Source organism: Scyliorhinus torazame, chromosome 4 (assembly GCF_047496885.1).
Source record: "Scyliorhinus torazame isolate Kashiwa2021f chromosome 4, sScyTor2.1, whole genome shotgun sequence".
Lineage (NCBI taxonomy): Eukaryota > Metazoa > Chordata > Chondrichthyes > Carcharhiniformes > Scyliorhinidae > Scyliorhinus > Scyliorhinus torazame.
In genome coordinates this window covers 269785734-269809314 of record NC_092710.1, presented here as the reverse complement: position 1 = coordinate 269809314, position 23581 = coordinate 269785734, and the positions used below count along the sequence as shown (strand labels likewise).

The window sequence follows — 23581 nt, the reverse complement described above, 5'->3', positions numbered from 1 at the left end:
CCCTTAGAATTTCCCTGGGCGCAGCCTGCCTCAGCAGCTGGTGAACCAGCATACGGCTCGCCTTCTCTCCATATTCATAATGCACCCCCTCGCCCGCCGTAGCTGCTCCAGTGCCCTTCCCGTTGTCAACCTATCGTACTGTCCCTGCAACCTCTTCCTCTCCGCCAACAACTCCTAAGTTTGAGACCCCATGTATCTCCTGTCCACCTCGACTATCTCGTCCAACAAACGTCCATGCACCGACCCCCTCCTCCTATCCCTGTATGCCTTGAATGAGATAATCTCCCCTCAGATCATCACCTTCAATGCCTCCCAGAACGTGACTGCCGACACCTCCCCATTCTGATTCAGCTCCACTTAATCCCCAATCGCTGATCTCACCTTTTCACAAAACCCTTATCTGCCAAAAGACCCGAATCCAGCCTCCATCCCGGCCTCTGCACTTGCCCCGAGCTAAGCCTTACTCTTCCCGACATCAGCTAATCCGAAATCACAATTCCTACACACTCCGCCCCACCACTCTCACCAACACTGCTTGACTCAGCACAAAGAAATAGCTTCTCGAATACACCTTATACATGTGTGAGGAGTACTCTCTACCCCCTGGGTTCTTAATCCTCCACGGATCAACCTATACCATACGTTCCGTTGACCCTCCCAACTCCTTCACCATCCTCAACCTTCCCATTGACTTGGGGCTCGGCCTGTCCACCCTTGGTTCCATCACGGTTACAATCTCCACCTGTAATCAACTGATGAGTATCTAAGTCAGGGATCATTCCCAGTAAACCCTTCACAAAGCCTGCATCATCCTAATTCAGCGCATATATGTTGACTAGCACCAAAAGCGTCCCCCTCCAGCACCCCACTCACTATCACATATCTACCCCCGGGTCCCGTACTTCCTTGGCCCCACCAACCGTCGTTTTGTTAAACAAAATGCTGCCCCCTGCGACTTCGAGTGAAACCCTGAGTAAAATACTTGTCCCACCCATTCCTTCACCTGGAGTTGTGTCTCCTGTAAAAAGATCACCTCCATCTTCAAACTTCTCAGGTATGCAAAAATCCGAGCCTTTTTAATTGGCCCGCTTAACCCATGGAGATGGTTACGCCTCCAAAAACACCCTCCGGCAACACATAATAGCCATAACATCCAATCTTTGCAGATGCAGCTACCCATATCACACCAAATCTCAGTGCTTCCCTCGTTTATGGTCCCTTATAAAGTCATTGGCCTCTTCTGCCGTTTTGAAATAAGACTCCCGGCGTTCAAATATGACCCACAGTTTTGCCGGGTCAGCACCCCAAACCGAATTTTCCTTCTGTACCGCCTTGGCCCTGTTAAATCCAGCCTGGCTCTTTGCCAGCTCTGCACCAATGTCCTGGTATATTCAGACACAATTCCCCTCCCATTCACAGTCTCCCTTCTCCCTAGCCCACTGCAGGCTGATCCTATTTTCGACGAACTTGTGCAACCGCATAATCAATGCTCATGGCGCCTCACCCACCCTCGGCTTCTGCCTTAGAGACCTGAAGGCCCTGTCCAACTCTGGGGCCTTATCCAGCATCCCTGACACATTTCATGGCGCTCGTTCCTTCCACACCCTCTGGCAGACCCACAATTTGCAGGTTCTGCCACCTGGATATGTTCTCCTGCTCCTCGACCTGCGCTCTCAGCGATTTGCAGAGGTACCCCAAGATCCCCACCTCCGCCTCCAGGGACACGATCCGATTGCTCTGGTCGGACACCACCTTCTTCACCTCGCATATCGTCTCCCTTTGCACCTCAAGGTACTTCTCTACACAGTCCATCGATCCTCGCAGAAGTGCTACTGCTCCCTCAATGGCCTTTGACCAGTCACTGTGCATCTCCTTCCTTTACTGGCGATGTTCATCTTTGATGAAGGCCATCAACTGCCCCATCTGGGGCTTCCCCAGTGGCGACGCCCCTTCCCCCTCCGCCATTCTTGCAATTGTTGATGCCCCACAGATCATATCCAATTCCTTAGCCAGGTCTTTACCTGGTTTTTGCCGCGTCTGGTTGCCAATCTTGGGGGGGGGGGGGGGGATCTCACCATCTGCACCACTTTCCTGCCAGAGCTACCCCACCAATGGGTATAAAGTGCCCAAACCGATGTCTTTGTGCCAGAGCTGAGCTGTGTGTGACCACTCATTCCGGAAGTCTAGGCCAAATTTCCTGTGGTGGGGCTGGACCTGAAAGAGCTGGCAAGGCTCCACAGAGATCGGAACGCCATCTTTAAAGGGCGCCCCAATCAGCACAGAACAAAAATGATGTGTTAGCTATTCTCCAATCCTACAAAACAATTTTCACAATTTGGGAAGGATTGCAAAATTGTGCCCAGCGGCTCCGCTGTCCCCTCTGACATTTCTCAACAGCCCAGGGGGCTTGTCAATTAGGACTTGCGTACTTGGAGTTATGCTAAATTTTTCAGAGACAAATTTTCTTCAGTATCTTCTGTCTGTCTGTCCCATTACCCCCAGTTTCGTCCCTCCTGTGGTTGCGAGATGGTCTTTTTCCAGGCTGCGGCCTGTGCAGATTCTGATCAGCCATGCTCTGCAAAGGTACATCAGCTTCTCTGCACTGAGACTGAAATTCAGCATATTTGCAAAGTTAAATCTGTAGTCTGCCACTGCTCCAGCTACAATAATGTGCCTGTTTAATAGTTAACATAAGCTTTGTAGGTATCTAAACAGTGACTGGTCTGGGCAGAATTCTGCTGGTGCAACTGTACTTGGGTAGCATTTCCAGGAAACCTGCTCACAAAGACTCTGCTTCATAGGAGATGATTCAATCCAAGTTTGCCTTCTGCCAAACTGACGTCCGAATGGTTAATAGACAGTGTCGTTCAGAGAATCTCTCAGTGCAGAGGAGGCCCATCGTCTGCACCAAGATGTGAAAAACACCTGACCTACCTACCTAATTTACCAGCACTTGGTCCATATTTGAATGATATGTCGTACCAAATGCTCCTCCAGGTACTTTTTAAAGGATGTGAGGCAAACTGCCTCTACCACCCTCCCACGCAGTGCTTTCCAGACTGTCACCATCCTCTGGGTAAAATGTTTTTCTTTGCGTCCCCCCTAAACCTCCTACCCCTCACTTTGAACTTGTGTCCCCTCATGACTGACCCTTCATTAAGGGGAACAGCTACTCCCTATCGACCCTGTCCATGCCCCTCATAATCCTGTACACTTCGATCACCCCTCTGCCTTCTCTGCTCCAGTGAAAACAACCCAAGCCTATCCAACCTCTCTTCATAATTTAAAATGTTCCGTCCCAGGCAACATCCTGGAGAATCGCCTCTGCACCCCCTCCAGTGCAATCACATCCTTCGGAATGATTTAATCCCTGTTGATAAAGGAGTGATGTCAGATCGACTTGCTCATTGCATCCCTGCAGCTGCATCACTGATGATGCTTCTATAAGCAAACAGCCACAAAGTCTGCAATAAATCTTCTCTCAAAGTCCCCAGCTTAAATTTGATTTCATTTTTCCCTGTAGAGAATTATTGCCACTGGTTTTCAACCTTTTTGGGTGTGCTCATAAAGGCTATCAGAGCAGCTCATACACATAATCCTGATTTTAACACTCTGGCAATATCAATATTTTAAGTCTGTCCTTGACTTGAGCAGAAGCCTAGAATATTCTGTGTATTGTGGTGTAGACACAATGGTCCAAACGGCCTTTTCCTGCGCCGTAGGAATTCTTGAAATTCCGGTATTTTGCTAGGAAATATGTATGAATATCATACACATAATTTGAAAAAGAAAATCTTTTTTTTATTTTTTTTTTAATAAATATTTTATTGAAAATTTTTGGTCAACCAACACAGTACATTGTGCATCCTTTACACAATATTATAACAACACAAATAACAATGACCTATTTTATAAACAAAAAATGAATAAATAATAAATAACAAAAATGAAAACTAACCCTAATTGGCAACTGCCTTATCACAAGTAACACTCTCCAAAAATATAATTTAACAGTCCAATATATAATTATCTGTCGCAATGACCTATACATATTATACAGTATATATTAACAACCCTGAGAGTCCTTCTGGTTCCGCCCCCCCCCCCCCCCCCCCCCCCCCCCCCCGATCCTGGGCTGCTGCTGCTGCCTTCTTTTTTCCATTCCATCTATCTTTCTGCGAGGTATTCGACGAACGGTTGCCACCGCCTGGTGAACCCTTGAGCCGACCCCCTTAGAACGAACTTAATCCGCTCTAGTTTTATAAACCCTGCCATGTCATTTATCCAGGTCTCCACCCCCGGGGGCTTGGCTTCTTTCCACATTAACAATATCCTGCACCGGGCTACTAGGGACGCAAAGGCCAAAACATCGGCCTCTCTCGCCTCCTGCACTCCCGGCTCTTGTGCAACCCCAAATATAGCCAACCCCCAGCTTGGTTCGACCCGGACCCCCACTACTTTTGAAAGCACCTTTGTCACCCCCATCCAAAACCCCTGTAGTGCCGGGCATGACCAAAACATATGGGTATGATTCGCTGGGCTTCTCGAGCACCTCGCACACCTATCCTCCACCCCAAAAAATTTACTGAGCCGTGCTCCAGTCATATGCGCCCTGTGTAATACCTTAAACTGAATCAGGCTTAGCCTGGCACACGAGGACGACGAGTTTACCCTGCTTAGGGCATCTGGCCACAGCCCCTCCTCGATCTCCTCCCCCAGCTCTTCTTCCCATTTCCGTTTTCGTTCATCTACCATAGTCTCCCCCTCGTCCCTCATTTCCCTATATATATCTGACACCTTACCATCCCCCACCCATGTCTTTGAGATCACTCTGTCCTGCACCTCTTGTGTCGGGAGCTGCGGGAATTCCCTCACCTGTTGCCTCGCAAAAGCCCTCAGTTGCATATACCTGAATGCATTCCCTTGGGGCAACCCATATTTCTCGGTCAGCGCTCCCAGACTCGCGAACTTCCCATCCACAAACAGATCTTTCAGTTGCGTTATTCCTGCTCTTTGCCACATTCCATATCCCCCATCCATTCCCCCCGGGGCAAACCTATGGTTGTTTCTTATCGGGGACCCCCCCCCCCCCAAGGCTCCAGTCTTTCCCCTATGCCGTCTCCACTGTCCCCAAATCTTCAGTGTAGCCACCACCGCCGGGCTTGTGGTGTAGTTCCTCGGTGAGAACGGCAATGGGGCTGTCACCATAGCCTGTAGGCTAGTCCCCCTACAGGACGCCCTCTCTAATCTCGTCCACGCTGCTCCCTCCTCCTCTCCCATCCACTTACTCACCATTGAAATATTAGCGGCCCAATAATACTCACTTAGGCTCGGTAGTGCCAGCCCCCCCCCTATCCCTGCTACGCTGTAAGAATCCCTTCCTCACTCTCGGGGTCTTCCCGGCCCACACAAAACCCATGATGCTCGTTTCAATCCTTTTAAAAAAAGCCTTCGTGATCACCACCGGGAGGCACTGAAACACAAAGAGGAATCTCGGGAGGACCACCATCTTAACCGCCTGCACCCTCCCTGCCATTGACAGGGATACCATATCCCATCTCTTGAAATCCTCCTCCATTTGTTCCACCAACCGCATTAAATTTAACCTATGCAATGTGCCCCAATTCTTGGCTATCTGGATCCCCAGGTAACGAAAGTCCCTTGTTACCTTCCTCAACGGTAGGTCCTCTATTTCTCTACTCTGCTCCCCTGGATGCACCACAAACAACTCACTTTTCCCCATGTTCAATTTATACCCTGAAAACTCCCCAAGTATCCGCATTATTTCTGGCATCCCCTCCGCCGGGTCTGCCACGTATAGTAGCAAATCGTCCGCATACAAAGATACCCGGTGTTCTTCTCCTCCTCTAAGTACTCCCCTCCACTTCTTGGAACCCCTCAACGCTATCGCCAGGGGCTCAATCGCCAGTGCAAACAATAATGGGGACAGAGGGCATCCCTGCCTTGTCCCTCTATGGAGTCGAAAATATGCAGCTCCCCGTCCATTCGTGACCACGCTCGCCATCGGGGCCCTATACAACAGCTGCACCCATCTAACATACCCCTCTCCAAAACCAAATCTCCTCAACACCTCCCACAAATAATCCCACTCCACTCTATTAAATGCTTCCTCGGCATCCATCGCCACTACTATCTCCGTTTCCCCCTCTGGTGGGGCCATCATCATTACCCCTAACAGCCTCCGTATATTCGTGTTCAGCTGTCTCCCCTTCACAAACCCAGTTTGGTCCTCGTGGACCACCCCCGGGACACATTCCTCTATTCTCATTGCCATTACCTTGGCCAGGATCTTGGCATCTACATTTAGGAGGGAAATAGGTCTATAGGACCCGCATTGTAGCGGGTCCTTTTCCTTCTTTAAGAGAAGCGATATCGTTGCTTCAGACATAGTCGGGGGCAGTTGTCCCCTTTCCTTTGCCTCATTAAAGGTCCTCGTCAATACCGGGGCGAGCAAGTCCACATATTTTCTATAGAATTCGACTGGGAATCCATCCGGTCCCGGGGCCTTTCCCGCCTGCATGCTCCTAATTCCTTTCACCACTTCTTCTACCTCGATCTGTGCTCCCAGTCCCACCCTTTCCTGCTCTTCCACCTTGGGAAATTCCAGCCGATCCAAGAAGCCCATCATTCTCTCCCTCCCATCCGGGGGTTGAGCTTCATATAATTTTTTATAAAATGTCTTGAACACTCCATTCACTCTCTCCGCTCCCCGCTCCATCTCTCCTTCCTCATCCCTCACTCCCCCTATTTCCCTCGCTGCTCCCCTTTTCCTCAATTGGTGTGCCAGCAACCTGCTCGCCTTCTCCCCATATTCGTACTGTACACCCTGTTCCTTCCTCCATTGTGCCTCTGCAGTGCCTGTAGTCAGCAAGTCAAATTCTACATGTAGCCTTTGCCTTTCCCTGTACAGTCCCTCCTCCGGTGCTTCCGCATATTGTCTGTCCACCCTCAAAAGTTCTTGCAGCAACCGCTCCCGTTCCTTACTCTCCTGCTTCCCTTTATGTGCCCTTATTGATATCAGCTCCCCTCTAACCACCGCCTTCAACGCCTCCCAGACCACTCCCACCTGGACCTCCCCATTATCATTGAGTTCCAAGTACTTTTCAATGCACCCCCTCACCCTTAGACACCCCCCCCTCATCTGCCATTAGTCCCATGTCCATTCCCCAGGGTGGGCGCCCTCCTGTTTCCTCCCCTATCTCCAAGTCTACCCAGTGTGGAGCGTGATCCGAAATGGCTATAGCCGTATACTCCGTTCCCCTCACCTTCGGGATCAACGCCCTTCCCAGCACAAAAAAGTCTATTCGCGAGTAGACTTTATGGACATAGGAGAAAAACGAGAACTCCTTACTCCTAGGTCTGCTAAATCTCCACGGGTCTACACCTCCCATCTGCTCCATAAAATCTTTAAGTACCTTGGCTGCTGCCGGCCTCCTTCCAGTGCTGGACTTCGACCTATCCAGCCCTGGTTCCAACACCGTATTAAAATCTCCCCCCATTATCAGCTTTCCCATCTCTAGGTCCGGAATGCGTCCTAGCATCCGCCTCATAAAATTGGCATCATCCCAGTTCGGGGCATATACGTTTACCAAAACCACCGTCTCCCCCTGTAGTTTGCCACTCACCATCACGTATCTGCCCCCATTATCCGCCACTATAGTCTTTGCCTCGAACATTACCCGCTTCCCCACTAATATAGCCACCCCCCTGTTTATCGCATCTAGCCCCGAATGGAACACCTGCCCCGCCCATCCTTTGCGTAGCCTAACCTGGTCTATCTCTCAGGTGCGTTTCCTGTAACATAACCACATCTGCCTTAAGTTTCTTAAGGTGTGCGAGTACCCGTGCCCTCTTTATCGGCCCGTTCAGCCCTCTCACGTTCCACGTGATCAGCCGGGTTGGGGGGCTTCCTACCCCCCCCCCCCTTGTCGATTAGCCATCCCCTTTTTCCAGCTCCTCACCCGGTTCCCACGCAGCTGTATCTCCCCCAGGCGGTGCCCCCCCCCCCCCCCCCCCCCCGCCCATCCCCTCCCCTACCAGCTCCCCCCTCTCCCCAGCAGCAGCAACCCAGTAATTCCCCCCTCCCACCCCCCCCCCCCCGCTAGATCCCCCGCTAGCGTAATTACTCCCCCCATGTTGCTCCCAGAAGTGAGCAAACTCTGGCCGACCTCGGCTTCCCCCCGTGACCTCGGCTCGCACCGTGCGACGCCCCCTCCTTCCTGCTTCTCTATTCCCGCCATGATTATCATAGCGCGGGAACCAAGCCCGCACTTCTCCCTTGGACCCGCCCCCAATGGCCAACGCCCCATCTCCTCCACCTCCCCTCGTCCCCCCATCACCACCTGTGGAAGAGAGAAAAATTACCACATCGCAGGATTAGTACATAAAACTCCTCTTTCCCCCCTTTTTAACCCCCCTCTTCGCCCCCCACATTCGCCCCACCACTTTGTTCAAACGTTCTTTTTAATAACCCGCTCATTCCAGTTTTTCTTCCACAATAAAAGTCCACGCTTCATCCGCCGTCTCAAAGTAGTGGTGCCTCCCTCGATATGTGACCCACAGTCTTGCCGGTTGCAGCATTCCAAATTTTATCTTTTTATGAAGCACCGCCTTGACCCGATTAAAGCTCGCCCTCCTTCTCGCCACCTCCGCACTCCAGTCTTGATAAACGCGGATCACCGCGTTCTCCCATTTACTGCTCCGAGTTTTCTTTGCCCATCCAAGGACCATTTCTCTATCCTTAAAACGGAGGAATCTCACCACTATGGCTCTGGGAATTTCTCCTGCTCTCGGTCCTCGCGCCATCACTCGGTATGCTCCCTCCATCTTTAACGGACCCGCCGGGGCCTCCGCTCACATATGCCCCGACGTCCGCTCCCTCCGCACCTTCAGGAAGACCAAGAATCCTCAGGTTGTTCCTCCTTGCGTTGTTCTCCAGTGCCTCCAACCTTTCCACACATCGTTTCTGATGTGCCTCATGCGTCTCCGTCTTCACCACCAGGCCCTGTATGTCGTCCTCATTCTCGGCTGCCTTTGCCTTCACGACCCGAAGCTCCCGCTCCTGGGTCCTTTGTTCCTCCTTTAGCCCTTCGATCGCCTGTAGTATCGGGGCCAACAGCTCTTTCTTCATTTCCTTTTTGAGCTCTTCCACACAGCATTTCAAGAACTCTTGTTGTTCAGGGCCCCATGTTAAACTGCCACCTTCCGACGCCATCTTGGTTTTTGCTTGCCTTCCTTGCCGCTGTTCTAAAGGATCCACTGCAATCCGGCCACTTTCTCCTCCTTTTTTCATTCGTATCCAGGGGGGATTCCCTTCTGGTTTACCGCACAGTGTTTTTAGCCGTCAAAATTGCCGTTGGGGCTTCTATCAAGAGTCCAAAAGTCCGTTTCACCGGGAGCTGCCGAAACGTGCGACTCAGCTGGTCATCGCCGCACCCGGAAGTCCCAAAAGAAAATCTTTTAATCATTGGTTTAATCATTTTTTAAATTATGTACAATGGTAAGTATAGGCCACCAAGGATCATTAGTATCTCTCTCCGTTCGAGAGAGAAACAACAGGTTATATGTAGCCTGCGGAGCAATACCCTGCAAATGTAGAGAAATGAGGGGCAGCACAGCGGTGCAGTAGTTTGCACTGCTGCCTATGGCGCTGAAGACCTGGGTTCAAATCCTGGCCCTGGGTCACTGTCCATGTGGAATTTGTACATTCTCCCCGTGTCTGCGTGGGTTTCACCCCCACAACCCAAAGATGTGCAGGTTAGGTTGATTGTCCAGTATTTTCTGTTTATATTTCAGATTCCAGCATCCGCAGTAATTTGCTTTTCTATAAAGATCCAATATCTTCCCTCCCCAGCTCAACCATCGAATGCACTCTCGCCCTCGTTGATGGATAGGGTTATAAGGGAAAGGAAGGAATATCCTTACGAAAAAGGTTATGCACTTGATAATACCTAAACAGATTAGTTCCCAGAAGCTCGGATTTACCCAACCACTCCTCAAAACCAGCGAACTTCCTTCTATAAACATGTTTCCGAACCGCTCCAACCATCCTCATTCAGGAGTCTTGTAACAGCAGGGAAGAAGCTGTTTTTGAATTTTTTAGGATGCATTATTTGTTAGAATTTGTCTATGGTGCATCTGTAAAAATTGTTATGAGTCAAATTGGACAAGACAAAATTCCTTAGTTTCCTGAGCAAGTATAGGTGCAGTTGTGCTTTCTTGGTTGTAGCATCATAGCTGCAGCTACCCCATACCACATTTCCCGTTAACTAACTATTTAGCTAGCAGGAAGTCCCCCAGAGTAATAAACATAACACCAAAAACCCATAACACCAATCAGTCCCCCACCCACAATCCAACTTTGTAATCGTCCCAGGAAAAAGGAAAAAAACAAGAACACCCACTCCACAAAACCCACAGTAAATATCCAAATACAAAGCTCCAAAATGCCCAATAAACATCCCACAAATCGCATTCCCACCAAATCCCACAAATCACATTCCCATCCCCAGACAGACATCTCCCAATCAATATAATTCACAACAAAAGAGAAAATGCTGGAAAATCTCAGCAGGTCTGGCAGCATCTGTAGGGAGAGAAAACAGCTCACGTTATCAAAACGGTGAATATAATTCACAGTTATCTTGATTTCAGTCTATGTTTCTGCACAAACTCCTCAGCCTCCCCCGGAGTTGCAAAGTAAGAATCTTTCGATTCATAGGTCACTCGGAGGCGTGCAGGGTAAACCACGCCAAACCGAACATTGTTCCGATAAAACGCAGTCTTGGACTTGTTGAATGCTGCACACCTCTTGGCCAGCTCTGTTTTAACATCTTGAAAGATCCTCACAACATGGCCCTCCCATCTGAAGTCTTAGAATTTTACAGTGCAGAAGAAGGCCATTCGGCCCATCGAGTCTGCATCGGCCCCTACAAAGAGCACCCTACCCAAGCCCACGTCTCTACCCTATCCCCGTAACCCAGTAACTCCCACTTAAACTTTTTTGGACACTGGGGGCAATTTAGCATGGCCAATCCACCTAAGCCGCACATCTTTGGTCTTGATGATCTTTCGCCCACCCCAGAACTCTTTCTTTTTCTTGAAAACTGAAAACGCACAATGTTTGTTCGCTGTACCGGGTTTCTACCTCAATAATCTGTGGGCCCGATCCAACTTGAGAGAGGACGCCATTTCACCCTCCCCCACCATCTTCCAGGACAACTGTGTCATAAACTTAGTGGGATTCGAACCTTCCAATTCCTCTGGTGACCCAACAACCCTCAGGTTCTGTATTCTGGAGCGATTTTCCAAAGTGTCCACCTTGCCCCTTAATGACTTTTTGTCACCGGCCACCCGCACCATCTCCACTTCCAGGGAGGTGATCTGGTCACTTTGCCTTGAAAGAGCCACCTCCATGTCTTTTAACACCGCCCTGGGCCTTTACCACTTCATCCATTTTTGCCAAGGTCGCTCAAATGAAATGAAAATGAAAATTGCTTATTGTCACAAGTAGGCTTCAAATGAAGTTACTGTGAAAAGCACCTAGTCGCCACATTCCGGCGCCTGTTCTGGGAGGCTGGTACGGGAATTGAACCGTACAGCTGGCCTGCCTTGGTCTGCTTTAAAAGCCAGCAATTTAGCCCTGTGCTAAACCAGCCCCAAATAGAGAACATTGCCCCCTCAATCATTCTCATGGTCCTCTGACCTCCCGCCGTAGTCTCTGAAGTTCCCCCACCAGGATGCCTATAAGCATCTCAGCGGTTAGTGCAGTGGCTACCGATGCAGGAGCCTCCCTATTTTCTTCATAGCCAAACCTCTTAAAAACTTAAAGTTCGATGACGATTCCTTATTTTACTGCTGTCAAGTCTTGTGTTTATTGGCCATCCCTTTGATGTGGGTTAACCCATCAAACTATCCAAATTCCATCAAACGAATCAAATTCCAACCCAAATCTCCTCCAAACATTGGGTGAAAAGGGCTTAAATCAAAGTTCTCTGGCGGGAGCCACTTTGTGGGCGACTGCTCTTCCACATGTCCCCCATCAGAAGTCCCAATTGCCCCAATTTTAACATGAATTCATCTAGAATAATGAACAAAGAAAAGTACAGCACAGGAACAAGCCCTTCGGCCCTCCAAGCCTGTGCCGACCTTGCTGCCCATCTAAACTAAAATCTTCTACACTTCCGGGGTCGGTATCCTGCTATTTGTAAAGATACCCCTTAAACGTCACTATCGTCCCTGCTTCCACCACCTCCTCTGGCAGCGAGTTCCAGGCACCCACTACCCTCTGTGTAAAAAAAACTTGCCTCATACATCTCCTCTAAACCTTGCCCCTCGCACCTTAAACATATGCCCCCTGGTAATCTAAGTTTCGTATCTGTTAAAACCATCAGGACACACATTGGCTCAATCAATTTGTAAACAAAACTGAAAAATAATTTGTAGAAATAAAATGAGAAGTATATCCAGGAAAGAAGGGAAATTCAATCTACCATAAAATGTTTTGAGCATTGTACTCGCCATCTGCTGAGAAACAGTTCTTGTTCCTGCTTGCCTGTTGGTTCCGGTGGACCTTTTTGCCCTCATCGTGTCACCCAGAGTTGAATGTTCGTTGCTTCACTAAACCTGACTCAATCAGTGTTTGCTTTTGAGAATGTTTTGTTAGTTCTTTTCTCTGTTGCTAGGCAATGTCTTGGAAATTCTCTCTGTTGTTTGAAGAAACATTAATGATACACATATGTAACTTGCTAACTTTAGTGAACTGCCATTGCTGCAATGACAAGAGACATGGACTAATATGCCCAGTCTAGATGCCAGCTTTAGCCATCTTGGCTCTACTTTAGTACAAGGGGCTACTTCTAGAGCAATTGGCATTGCTTACACCAGGTAAATGAAGAGTAGGAAATAAAGAGGTGATCCACAGTCCTGGATCCCACAAAGCATGCCATTCTTATTCTTCAGCCAGCTTTTACCTGAAACACTCATTCCGAGCAGAGCTGGGGAATATTATTGAAGTTATATTCAAGTGTCGACATTGGTCACCATGGGAGGTACGTTTCATTTCTAAGTGACAAGGTCATGGATGTGTTGACCCCGTTCCAGGACCTGTACATGTGATCTGGGCTGATATTCTATGCGGTACTCTGGGAGTGCCGCAGTGTCGGAAGAGCACTTCCTTCGGCTGAGACCTTAAATCGTCGACCAGCCTATCTGTTCAGATGAATGCAAAAAAAAAAAATCACATTGCACTGTTTGATTAAGACCTGGGACATTATCCCAGTGCCTTGTCAAAAATTATTCCCTCAATCAACACCAATAAAAATCAAGTTAACTACTGTTTGTCTTGTTGCTCTTTGTGGGAACTTGCAGTGTGCAAATTGGGTATCGCAAATGCCTACATAATGAAGTGACTACAGGTTGTGAAGGGATTTGGGACACCCTGGATTGCTGCAATGTATCATACAGGCTTACTACAGCTATAATGGATCAGTAGTGGAGGGGATAACATTGAGTCAGTGGCAGGGGCATCTGTCGAATCAGTTGTGGCTCAGTTGTTTCGGATTAACTTCAGAATAAACCTCTCTCTTGCTTTGCCCTAATGTTGTGTTACCTCCGATTTGGGCAGCGTCACCCTTTTAACGCAGCAGTTTTAAAGGATTCGAATTGTGAACATGAAGGGTTGGCGGATATTTTTCTGTTCCGATCGCTGCCGATTGTGTACAGGAAAGACGGTATGGTTTGTGTTTATTCAACAGGCTCACTAAAGAACCAGCAAACTATTGTTTACACCCCATTCCCAACATTGCAAACTAGCAAAAGCTTGTCAACTTAGGACTTATGACAGAATTTATAGCACAGAAACAGGCCATTCAGCCCAACTGTATTTGATGGCATTTGTGCCACCACCACCATTCCTCCACTGTGAGGCACCTGGGGTTGTTTGCTCTGTTATAAGGTATCAGATAATAATGCAACCATATTTTTTGTGCTCTTTGCAGACAATACCTTTCACCACCAGAGACTCAGCCGCTCCATGAGGTTGTATATTTCAGTGCTGCTGGTACAATTCGGAGACATTTAAATGCTGCACCTCGCACGGCCTTGCAGACTGCCTTAAGTAACCCGTACTACTATCTACAGGTAAGACACTGCAAACAACTAGGTTTTTAAAAATTCATTCAAGGGGTGTGGGCATCACTGTCTGGGGCAGCATTTATTGTCCATCGCTAATTGCCCTCCATTTCAGAGGGCACATTGCTGTGGATCGAGAGTCACATGGTAAGGACGGCAGATTTCCTCCCCTAAAGGAGGACTTCAGTGAACCTGATGGGTTTTTATGACAGTCGGCAAGTTTCGTGGTCATCATTTAATTACAGATTTTTATTGAAATCTGCAATGGTGGGATTTGAACCTGGGTCCCCAGATGAAATGAAAATCGCTTATTGTCACAAGTAGGCATCAATGAAGTTACTGTGAAAAGCCCCCAGTCGCCACTGAATAATAAACTGAATATTTTAAGAAAAAGTTGGGGTTTTAAGGAAAGAAATTATTTCTGAGCTAATTAAGACAATGCGACAGCAATAAATTGTTACATTTTTTTTAAAAAAAGAGTAAGCAATAAGAAATGACCAGCATGTGAGGGGCTTATCGTATGTGGGTGGGGAGGTGAGTGGGGCGAGAGTGAGTGAGAAACCTGAGATTGGGTGTAAGGTAGACTCACACCCACCCAGAACTCTTGCACTCACCCCCACACACTCACTCAGACTCTCGCACTCACCCCCACACACTCACTCAAACTCTCACACTCACCCCCACACACTCACCCCCCCCACACTCACACAGACTCACTCGGTCAGCCTCTCACATACACATTTCAACTCCCCCAGATAGCTGTAAGCATCTCCGCCTACAAAGAACAAACAAAGAACAAAGAAATGTACAGCACAGGAACAGGCTCTTCGGCCCTCCAAGCCCGTGCCGACCATGCTGCCCGACTAAACTACAATCTTCTACACTTCCTGGGTCCGTATCCCTCTATTCCCATCCTATTCATGTATTTGTCAAGATGCCCCTTAAATGTCACTATCGTCCCTGCTTCCACCACCTCCTCCGGTAGCGAGTTTCAGGCACCCACTACCCTCTGCGTAAAAAACTTGCCTCGTACATCTACTCTAAACCTTGCCCCTCTCACCTTAAACCTATGCCCCCTAGTAATTGACCCCTCTACCCTGGGGAAAAGCCTCTGACTATCCACTCTGTCTATGCCCCTCATAATTTTGTAGACCTCTATCAGGTCTCCCCTCAACCTCCTTCGTTCCAGTGAGAACAAACTGAGTTTATTCAACCGCTCCTCATAGCTAATGCCCTCCATACCAGGCAACATTCTGGTAAATCTCTTCTGCACCCTCTCTAAAGCCTCCACATCCTTCTGGTAGTGTGGCGACCAGAACTGAACACTATACTCCAAGTGTGGCCTAACTAAGGTTCTATACAGCTGCAACATGACTTGCCAATTCTTATACTCAATGCCCCGGCCAATGAAGGCAAGCATGCAGTATGCCTTCTTGACTACCTTCTCCACCTGTGTTGCCCCTTTCAATGACCTGTGGACCTGTACTCCTAGATCTCTTTGACTTTCAATACTCTTGAGGGTTCTACCATTCACTGTATATTCCCTACGTGCATTAGACCTTCCAAAATGCATTACCTCACATTTGTCCGGATTAAACTCCATCGCCATCTCTCCGCCCAAGTCTCCAAACAATCTAAATCCTGCTGTATCCTCTGACAGTCCTCATCGCTATCCGCAATTCCACCAACCTTTGTGTCGTCTGCAAACTTACTAATCAGACCAGTTACATTTTCCTCCAAATCATTTATTTTACTACAAAGAGCAAAGGTCCCAGCACTGATCCCTGCCTACCACTGCCTTGACCTGGGTTTCACATCTCACACATGAGCTTTGCTGCAGCATCCTCTCAAAGTAGAAGGCCGGGCTCCTCCAACATTCACATGTAGGGAAGCTGTATGCATGATACGGCCAAAGGGGAGCCAGGACAGACCGGGTAGGCAGCAACAGTCTCTCCCCACCCCCTTCCCCCTCCCCCCTCCACCCTCCCCCCTTATCCCAGTGGGATAGGAAAATGCAGACAATTGCATCAGTCATCTGGCTCTAATGGCCTAAACCTGTTCTCTCCATTCCACAAATACTATCATTATACCTTTTGTTCATAAAAATTAACCTAATTTTACTCTTTTGCAATGGAACAGAATGAAGTCTTGAGGAGCGAGGGAGGGACCATTACCAATACAGCACCTGATATATGTATAGTCTATAAACTTCACCTGGAGTGTGGACGGTTGATTAACCTATACGACTGGTTGCAGGTAGGGTTTTCTTTCTCTATGTTGTTTAGAATTTGTATTCTTTAAGTTCAGACCATTAAACTGCACATCTTTCAAGCTAGGTTAATATACTGATAGATCTTGGTGTTCGCCGGTGAAATATAAATACTAATAGTTCAGCCCTAACTTCCAGGCCCACAAAACTTGAACATGGCTTGTTAGCACATATAGTAGAATCAAATGGAAAGAGTTTCCTCGATTGTATGGCCTGGAGTGCCTGGATGCATAAGCTGCCAATGGGCTGTCAAACCCAGGAATTATTTCACATATATAGAATTACAGTGCATGACTTTTATCTGACTTTTGTGTTGTTAGCAAGCTATCTCACTTGTGATATATAAACTGTGTCCACTGGATCTTTGCCAGGTCTCCTCTTCCAAAGTTGCACAGTATATACTTTGCATGAACCTTGGATATTAGGATTTGATGCATTATGTTAGTGGTCTTGTTTATCTTGACATGCCAGTTTAAAGAAACATGTATATGCTTTTTATTTTCCCTAATTGTTATTGACTTCTCTAATTTAATTTTAATGTTGCCTCATCTTTCCAGGGGTATAATTTAACTTTCTTAAAAGTGATGATTAGTTCCTTCTGTGTAGCACTGAGCCATACCGGACAATGAATTCCTGGGTCTATACGTTTTAAAAATGAATATATGGAATGTGGGTGTCACTGGCTAGGCCAGTATTGATTGCCCGCCACTAATTTACTTTGAGATGGTGGTGTTGGTGAGCTGCCTTCTCGAACCTCTGTCATGTAGTCATATGCACAGTAACTGTTTGGGAGGAGGGCTGTATTGTGTTAGAAACCTCAGCCTGAAACTGTGAGAATGCTACAATCGGCCTTTGTGCTCCGAGATGGAAAGGTGATGGAGGGGTGTGCGGACCCATCAGAGAGTTCACACTCCCAATTACTGTCCAGCATATTTGAACCAGAACTATGAGCAGCTTGAAGCTGGGCGCAGTATGAAGTAGTTTGAGAGCATCTCCTGTCCATATAGCCTCATGTGGAAATTGTACTTCACCGTTTCCTCTTCTCTGCTATCTCTACGCCAGAGGACTGCAAATAATTTCAAACTATCCGTCAGAACAGGTTCGCGGCGGACGGCCAAGGCAAAAAGATTGGGAGGGGAAAAGGGAATTGCTTCGGCATGCCCTGAACCTAGGCAGTTCTGCCCACTCCAGGTTAAAGACAGATACTATAAAGAACCCTCAATGTTTGTTCCACAAGGAAATAGGGACATCCCACAGGACTGCTGCCTGCCTGCATTTCAATATAATGGCTCTGACCAGGTGTCATTGGACAACATATTTATCTAATTAGTATTCCCATTTCCATCAGGTGAAAACAAATTAAATTGTGCACCTTTTAATCTGATGTATTTTTTTATTTTTAGAGGAGATTTCCTTGTACATTATGCAAGTTGAGCAGAATTCTGCTTGCATAAGAGGAGTTTAACCAGACACAGCTGCATATGCATTAACCAAAACAGACCCATTTTGACCTACGGTTAATGCTCATCAAACTGGAGGGGTTTATGTGAGGTTTTATGATGGTTATTGTCATGGCAACAAATTACTGCTTCCATCCTGAGAGCTGGGATCACTTGACCAGCTGTCACATTCTTCTTTAAGAGCTGTCCATCTCAGCTGTGAAAACAAGAGTGTTGTTTGTTTTTTCTTTGTATTTCTGTTCGGCTTTGGACTGACCTTTAGACCCCAGGAGCAGTCCAGTTGTTTGGAGCCACAGTGTACATTCTGAGTTTTATTAACCTAGGAAACAGTAAAAACATCTGCAGAGGAGCAGATCCAATTAGTTTCCTCCGAGGGAATTCAATTCCATCTGGCAACTAGAGTTAGGAAATAGAATCAGAAATTTTAAGCTTGCGCAAACTTAATACTTGAAGTTCTCCGATTCGATTGTAGTCCACAGGCAACATTAAACTTCATCAGTGTAATGGCTGCAGGTCAAGCTACTGACAATTCCCGACATCTGTGATTTTACTTCAGTTAGATTTGTATCATGTATGCTAAGATCATAATTTAATGACAATGGTATAACCATTAGAGGCCAAAATAGAAACTTTACATTTTTTTTCTGAAAAAAAATTTCAACATATTTTTGAATGAAATCCACTGATGTTTCATGGTGGGAACGTCTGTTCAAGGGAAAGGTAACCATTTCGCTCTAACTTCCTCTACCACAGAAGGAGCTAGACTGCATTCCCTTTGAATTCCTGTCCTATTAAAATGTGTGAGATCCCTATTATTTTTGTCTATTGGATGTTATGTGGCTTCAGTTTCAGAATGTAGACATGAGCTATTTAATTTTAAATATTTTTATAACTTCCTGATGATTCAGTGAATTAATGCAGAGTGGTTGCTCTTTGCTGATTTAGGGTATCTCAGCGGGGGCTACAACAATGCTGCTGCAGTTTTGTATGGGTTAGGGAAAAGGAGGATTTCCGCTCTTGATTGTTATCCAGTGGCCTGTTCTGGAAGCTCACCTCAGGACATTGAGTGATGAGATGTTGCATGTATTCGGTAGCCTGAAATGGAACCTAATCTCAACACGGAGCAGAGTGCTTGTGGAGCGAGGAACATTGACGAAAAAAGGTGGGGTGGTTGGGGGAATGGGTATGTTTCCTCCACTTCCATGGGTATCACCAGCAATGTGCAATAGAAAAACGGTGATCAAGCAAATCACTGTTTTTCCATTGCTGCAACATACAAATTAGGAGCTGGAGTAGGCCACTCGGCCCTTCAAACCTGCTCTGCCATTCAATGAGATCATGGCTGATCTGATTGTAACCTCAACCCTACATTCCTGCCCTACCCCGCGGACCTTTCACTCTCTTGTTCATCAAGAATCTACCTAGCTCTGCCTTAAAAATTTTCAAAGAATCTGCTTCCACTGCCTTTAGAGGAAGAGAGTTCCAAAGACTCAAAACTCTCAGAGATAAAAAAAAATCTGCCTTAAATGAACAACCCCTGGAGCAGCATGTGGCGCAGTTGTTAGCACTGGGACTGCGACGCTGAGGACCCGGGTTCGAATCCCGGCCCTGGGTCACTGTCCGTGTGGCGTTTGCACATTCTCCCCATGTCTGCATGGGTTTCACCCCCACAACCCAAAGATGTGCAAGGTTAGGTGGATTGGCCACGCTAGATTGGCTCTTAATTGAAAAAAAAAAATTGGGTACTCTAAATGTTTTTTTTAAATGAACAACCCCTTATATTTAAACAGTAACCCCTAGTTCTAGATTTTCCCACAAGAGGAAACATCCCCTCCATATCCACCCTGTCAAGGCCCGCAGGATCTTGTATGTTTCAATCAAGTCGCCTCTCACTCTTCTAAACTCCAGCGGAATTTAGGTTTTGAAACAAGTCTAACCTGTCCAACTAAGACATACAAGCCTTTTGATTTGTGCACCAGAACACTCCTATCCACCTGAATCTCTGATCATTTAGATAATATGCTTCCTTTTTATTTTTCCATGCCAAAATGGACTATTTCACATTTTCCTCAATTTACTCCATTTGCCAGGTCTTTGCTCACTCTCTTAACCTATCTATGCCCCATTGCCGCCTCCTTATGTCCTCTTCACAATTTACTTTCCTACCTAGGTTTGTGTCATCAGCAAATTTCGCATCCATATCGTCTGTCCCTTTACCCCGTAAGGTTTAGGGTTTCAAGGTATAAAACTCTTCAGGCCCAAATTCTTAATTTCTAACACTAGGGTCCTCAATCGTGCTAGACCTACAAGGTACAAATAACTAGTTTTTATAAATCCTGCAGAATTTATTAAGAAAGATTTCACATATACTGAACAAGAAGCAATGAAGACAACAGAGAAGTTTCTCATCTCCTAAGATCCTAGGGGTCCTTAATGTTGTCAACACAGCCAAAGTCTCTCACCTTTGGTTTTGAAGTGATGTTGAAGTGTGTCTAGAGGAGTCATACCCCAGAATCCTTCGCATCACTGTGCCAACAGAGATCACAATTCCTCAACATCGACGATACCTCAAGTCTTTCATTATTCGGAACTTCCTCTTTTGGAGATTATCCAAATTCACTACTTCTCCTGGCTATATTCTACAAATCAGCTTGTGTCACCCCCACCTCTGTAACTAGAGCTACATATAATGAAGACAACATTTCACCCCCTTTCCTCTAGGCCCCTCAGAGTTTACATGCCATTACAAACAAATATCACATTTCTTCCACAAATAAAGTCACCTTCTCTGGTCAAGCCCCAGAGATATCAGAAAATAAAGGTTCCCCTCCGGTTCAGATTAATTAAAACAAAACATGGTTTCGTTAAACATTAGGTGTCATCCTAAGTTCACACTATTAAACTCAATGCTGTTAACTATTTCTTCAAAGCAGAAAATTCCTTACTTCGCAGCACCCTAAAGTAATAAATTTGTCAAGTATAATTTCTCACAACTGCTTTCCTGTTCGTCGGTTACTTTAATTGATAATTGTTGAACAGAAATTTAAACTGACCCTTTGAAAAGTGAATATGGAATAAACCAGAGATATTACAGATTCTAACAATCAGTAGAATTATCAGAATCCCCAATGACATTCTGAATTCTCCCTCTGTGTAGCCGAACAGGCGCCGAAATGTGGCGACTAGGGGCTTTTCACAGTAACTTCATTGCAGTGTTAATGTAAGCCTATTTGTGACAATAATAAAGATTATTATTATATAAATTGTAAAAAGTGGAGGCCCAGCACTGATCCCTGTGGCACGTCACTCGTTATATCCTACCAACCATTTACGCCTACTCGCTGTTTCCTTTTTTAAAAAAAAAAGTATTTTTATCAAGGTTTTGCAGAATTTTTCATAATAAAACATAATAATTTCATAATAACAAAACAAACTAGAGTGAACATTAACATAGTGCAAAAAGAGAATATACAATAACAATTAAATAGACATTACCCCACCCGACTCAGTCTTCCCACGCCATCCCAATGAAGCACTCATCCCCCCCCCCCCCCCCCACCCTACGGATTGCTGCTGCTGACATTTTAATTTTCCCCGAGAAAGTTGACGAACGGCTGCCACCTCCGAGAGAACCCCAGCGTGGACCCTCTTAAGGCAAACTTTATTTTCTCGAGGCTGAGAAACCCAGCCATGTCGTTAATCCAAGTCTCTACACTCGGGGGCTTCGAGTCCCTCCACATTAATAAAATCCGTCTCCGGGCTCTTTCGCCCCCTGAACTCCCGGGTCTTCTGACACTCCAAAGATCGCTATCTCTGGACTCGGCACCACCCGCGTGTTAAGCACCTTGGACATTGCCCTCGCGAACCCTTGCCAGAACACTCTAAGCTCCGGGCATGCCCAAAACATGTGGACATGGTTTGCAGGGCTTAAATTGAATTGCACCTCATACAACTGTCTTCTACCCCAAAAAACTTGCTCATTCTCGCTGCCGTCATGTGTGCCCGGTGGACCACCTTAAATTGAATTAGACTGAGCCTGGCACATCATGAGGAGGAATTAACCCTGCCCAGGACCTCTGCCCACAGACCCGCTTCCAACTCCTCACCTAGCTCCTCCTCCCACTTGCCCTTGAGCTCCACCACCGGGGTTTCCTCCACCTCCTGTAGTTCCTGGTAGATACCCGACACCTTCCCCTCCCCCACCCAGGTACCGGAGACCACCCTGTCCTGTATCCTCAGTGGCAGCAGCGTCGGAAAGGCCACTACCTGTTTTTTCAGGAAGGCTCGTACTTGCAGATATTTAAAGGCGTTTCCTGGCAGCAGATTAAATTTGTCCTCTAGTGCCTTCAAACTGGGAAAGCTTCTGTCTATCCTTCTGATGCCTGCCCTCTGCCAGCTCTGGAACCCACCATCCATCCTACCCGGGACAAACCTGTGGTTGTTACATATCGGGGTCCAGACCGACGCGCCCTCCACCTTCTTGTACCTCCTCCACTGTCCCCAGATCCGCAGTGTCGCCACCACTACCGGACTTGTGGAGTAACGTGTCGGCGAGAACGGCAAAGGAGCCGTTATCAAAGCTCCCAGACTAGTACCTTTACACAAAGCCGCCTCCAGCTGCTCCCACCGCCCCCCCCCCCCCCACCCCCATCGCCCACTTCCTAATCATAGCTATATTGGCCGCCCAGTAGTAGTAGCGACCGTTCGGCAGCGCCACCCCCCCCCCCCCCAAACTGCACTCCAACAGCGATCTTACTCGCGGGGTCTTATTCGCCCACACAATGCCCGAAATGATCCTACTCACCCGCTTAAAAAAGGCCTTAGGGATGAAGATGGGGAGGCACTGAAAGACAAACAAAAATCTGGGGATGACAGTCATTTTCACGGTCTGTACCCTCCCTTCCAGTGACAGTGGGAGCATGTCCCATCTTTTAAAGTTCCCTTCCATTTGCTCCACCAACCGGGTCAGGTTGTGCCTGTGCAGGGCATTCCATTTCCTGGCCACCTGAATACCCAGGTAACGAAAACTTTTCTCCATCATCCTGAGCGGCAGCTTTCAACCTCTCCTCCTGCCCCTTGGCCTGGATCACAAACAAATCACTCTTTCCCATGTTCAGTTTGTACCCTGAAAAACTACCAAATTCCCTCAGGATCCGCAGAACCTCCCCCATCCCCTCCACAGGGTCCGAAATGTACAGGAGCAAATCATCCGCGTATAGCGAGACCCGATGTTCCACACCCACCCGAACCAGTCCCCGCCAGTTCCTCGAGGCTCTCAGCGCCATAGCTAGCGGTTCAATAGCTAGGGCAAATAGTAACAGGGAAAGGGGACACCCCTGCCTCGTTTCCCTGTGTAGCTCGAAGTACCCCAACCTCAGCCGGCTTGTACATACACTTGCTAAAGGCGCGTGGTACAGCAATTTCACCCAGCCAATAAAGCCCTCCCCAAACCCGAACCTCCCCAGTGTTTCCCACAGGTACTCCCACTCCACCCGGTCAAAGGCTTTCTCTGCGTCAATCGCTGTTACCACCTCCACCTCCCCTCCCTCTGAGGGCATCATAATAATATTCAAAAGTCTCCGGACATTGGTATTGAGTTGTCTGCCTTTAACAAACCCAGTCTGGTCTTCCTCTATCACCCCTGGGACGCAATCCTCAATTCTTGTGGCCAGAATCTTAGCTAGCAATTTGGCATTCACGT

General features: G+C 47.3%; 1 protein-coding gene across 3 annotated transcripts in view; it reads left to right on the top strand.

Annotated features, from left to right (window-relative positions):
* The window catches only part of orc3 (origin recognition complex, subunit 3), a 276501-nt gene that overhangs the window by 229866 nt on the left and 23054 nt on the right, over positions 1-23581 (top strand). For all 3 annotated transcript variants that reach the window (XM_072499784.1, XM_072499783.1, XM_072499786.1), the window contains 2 exons: positions 14019-14160; positions 16291-16407. In XM_072499784.1, the coding sequence (XP_072355885.1) occupies positions 14019-14160; positions 16291-16407 (259 nt within the window). The remainder of the gene's footprint in view (positions 1-14018; positions 14161-16290; positions 16408-23581) is intronic.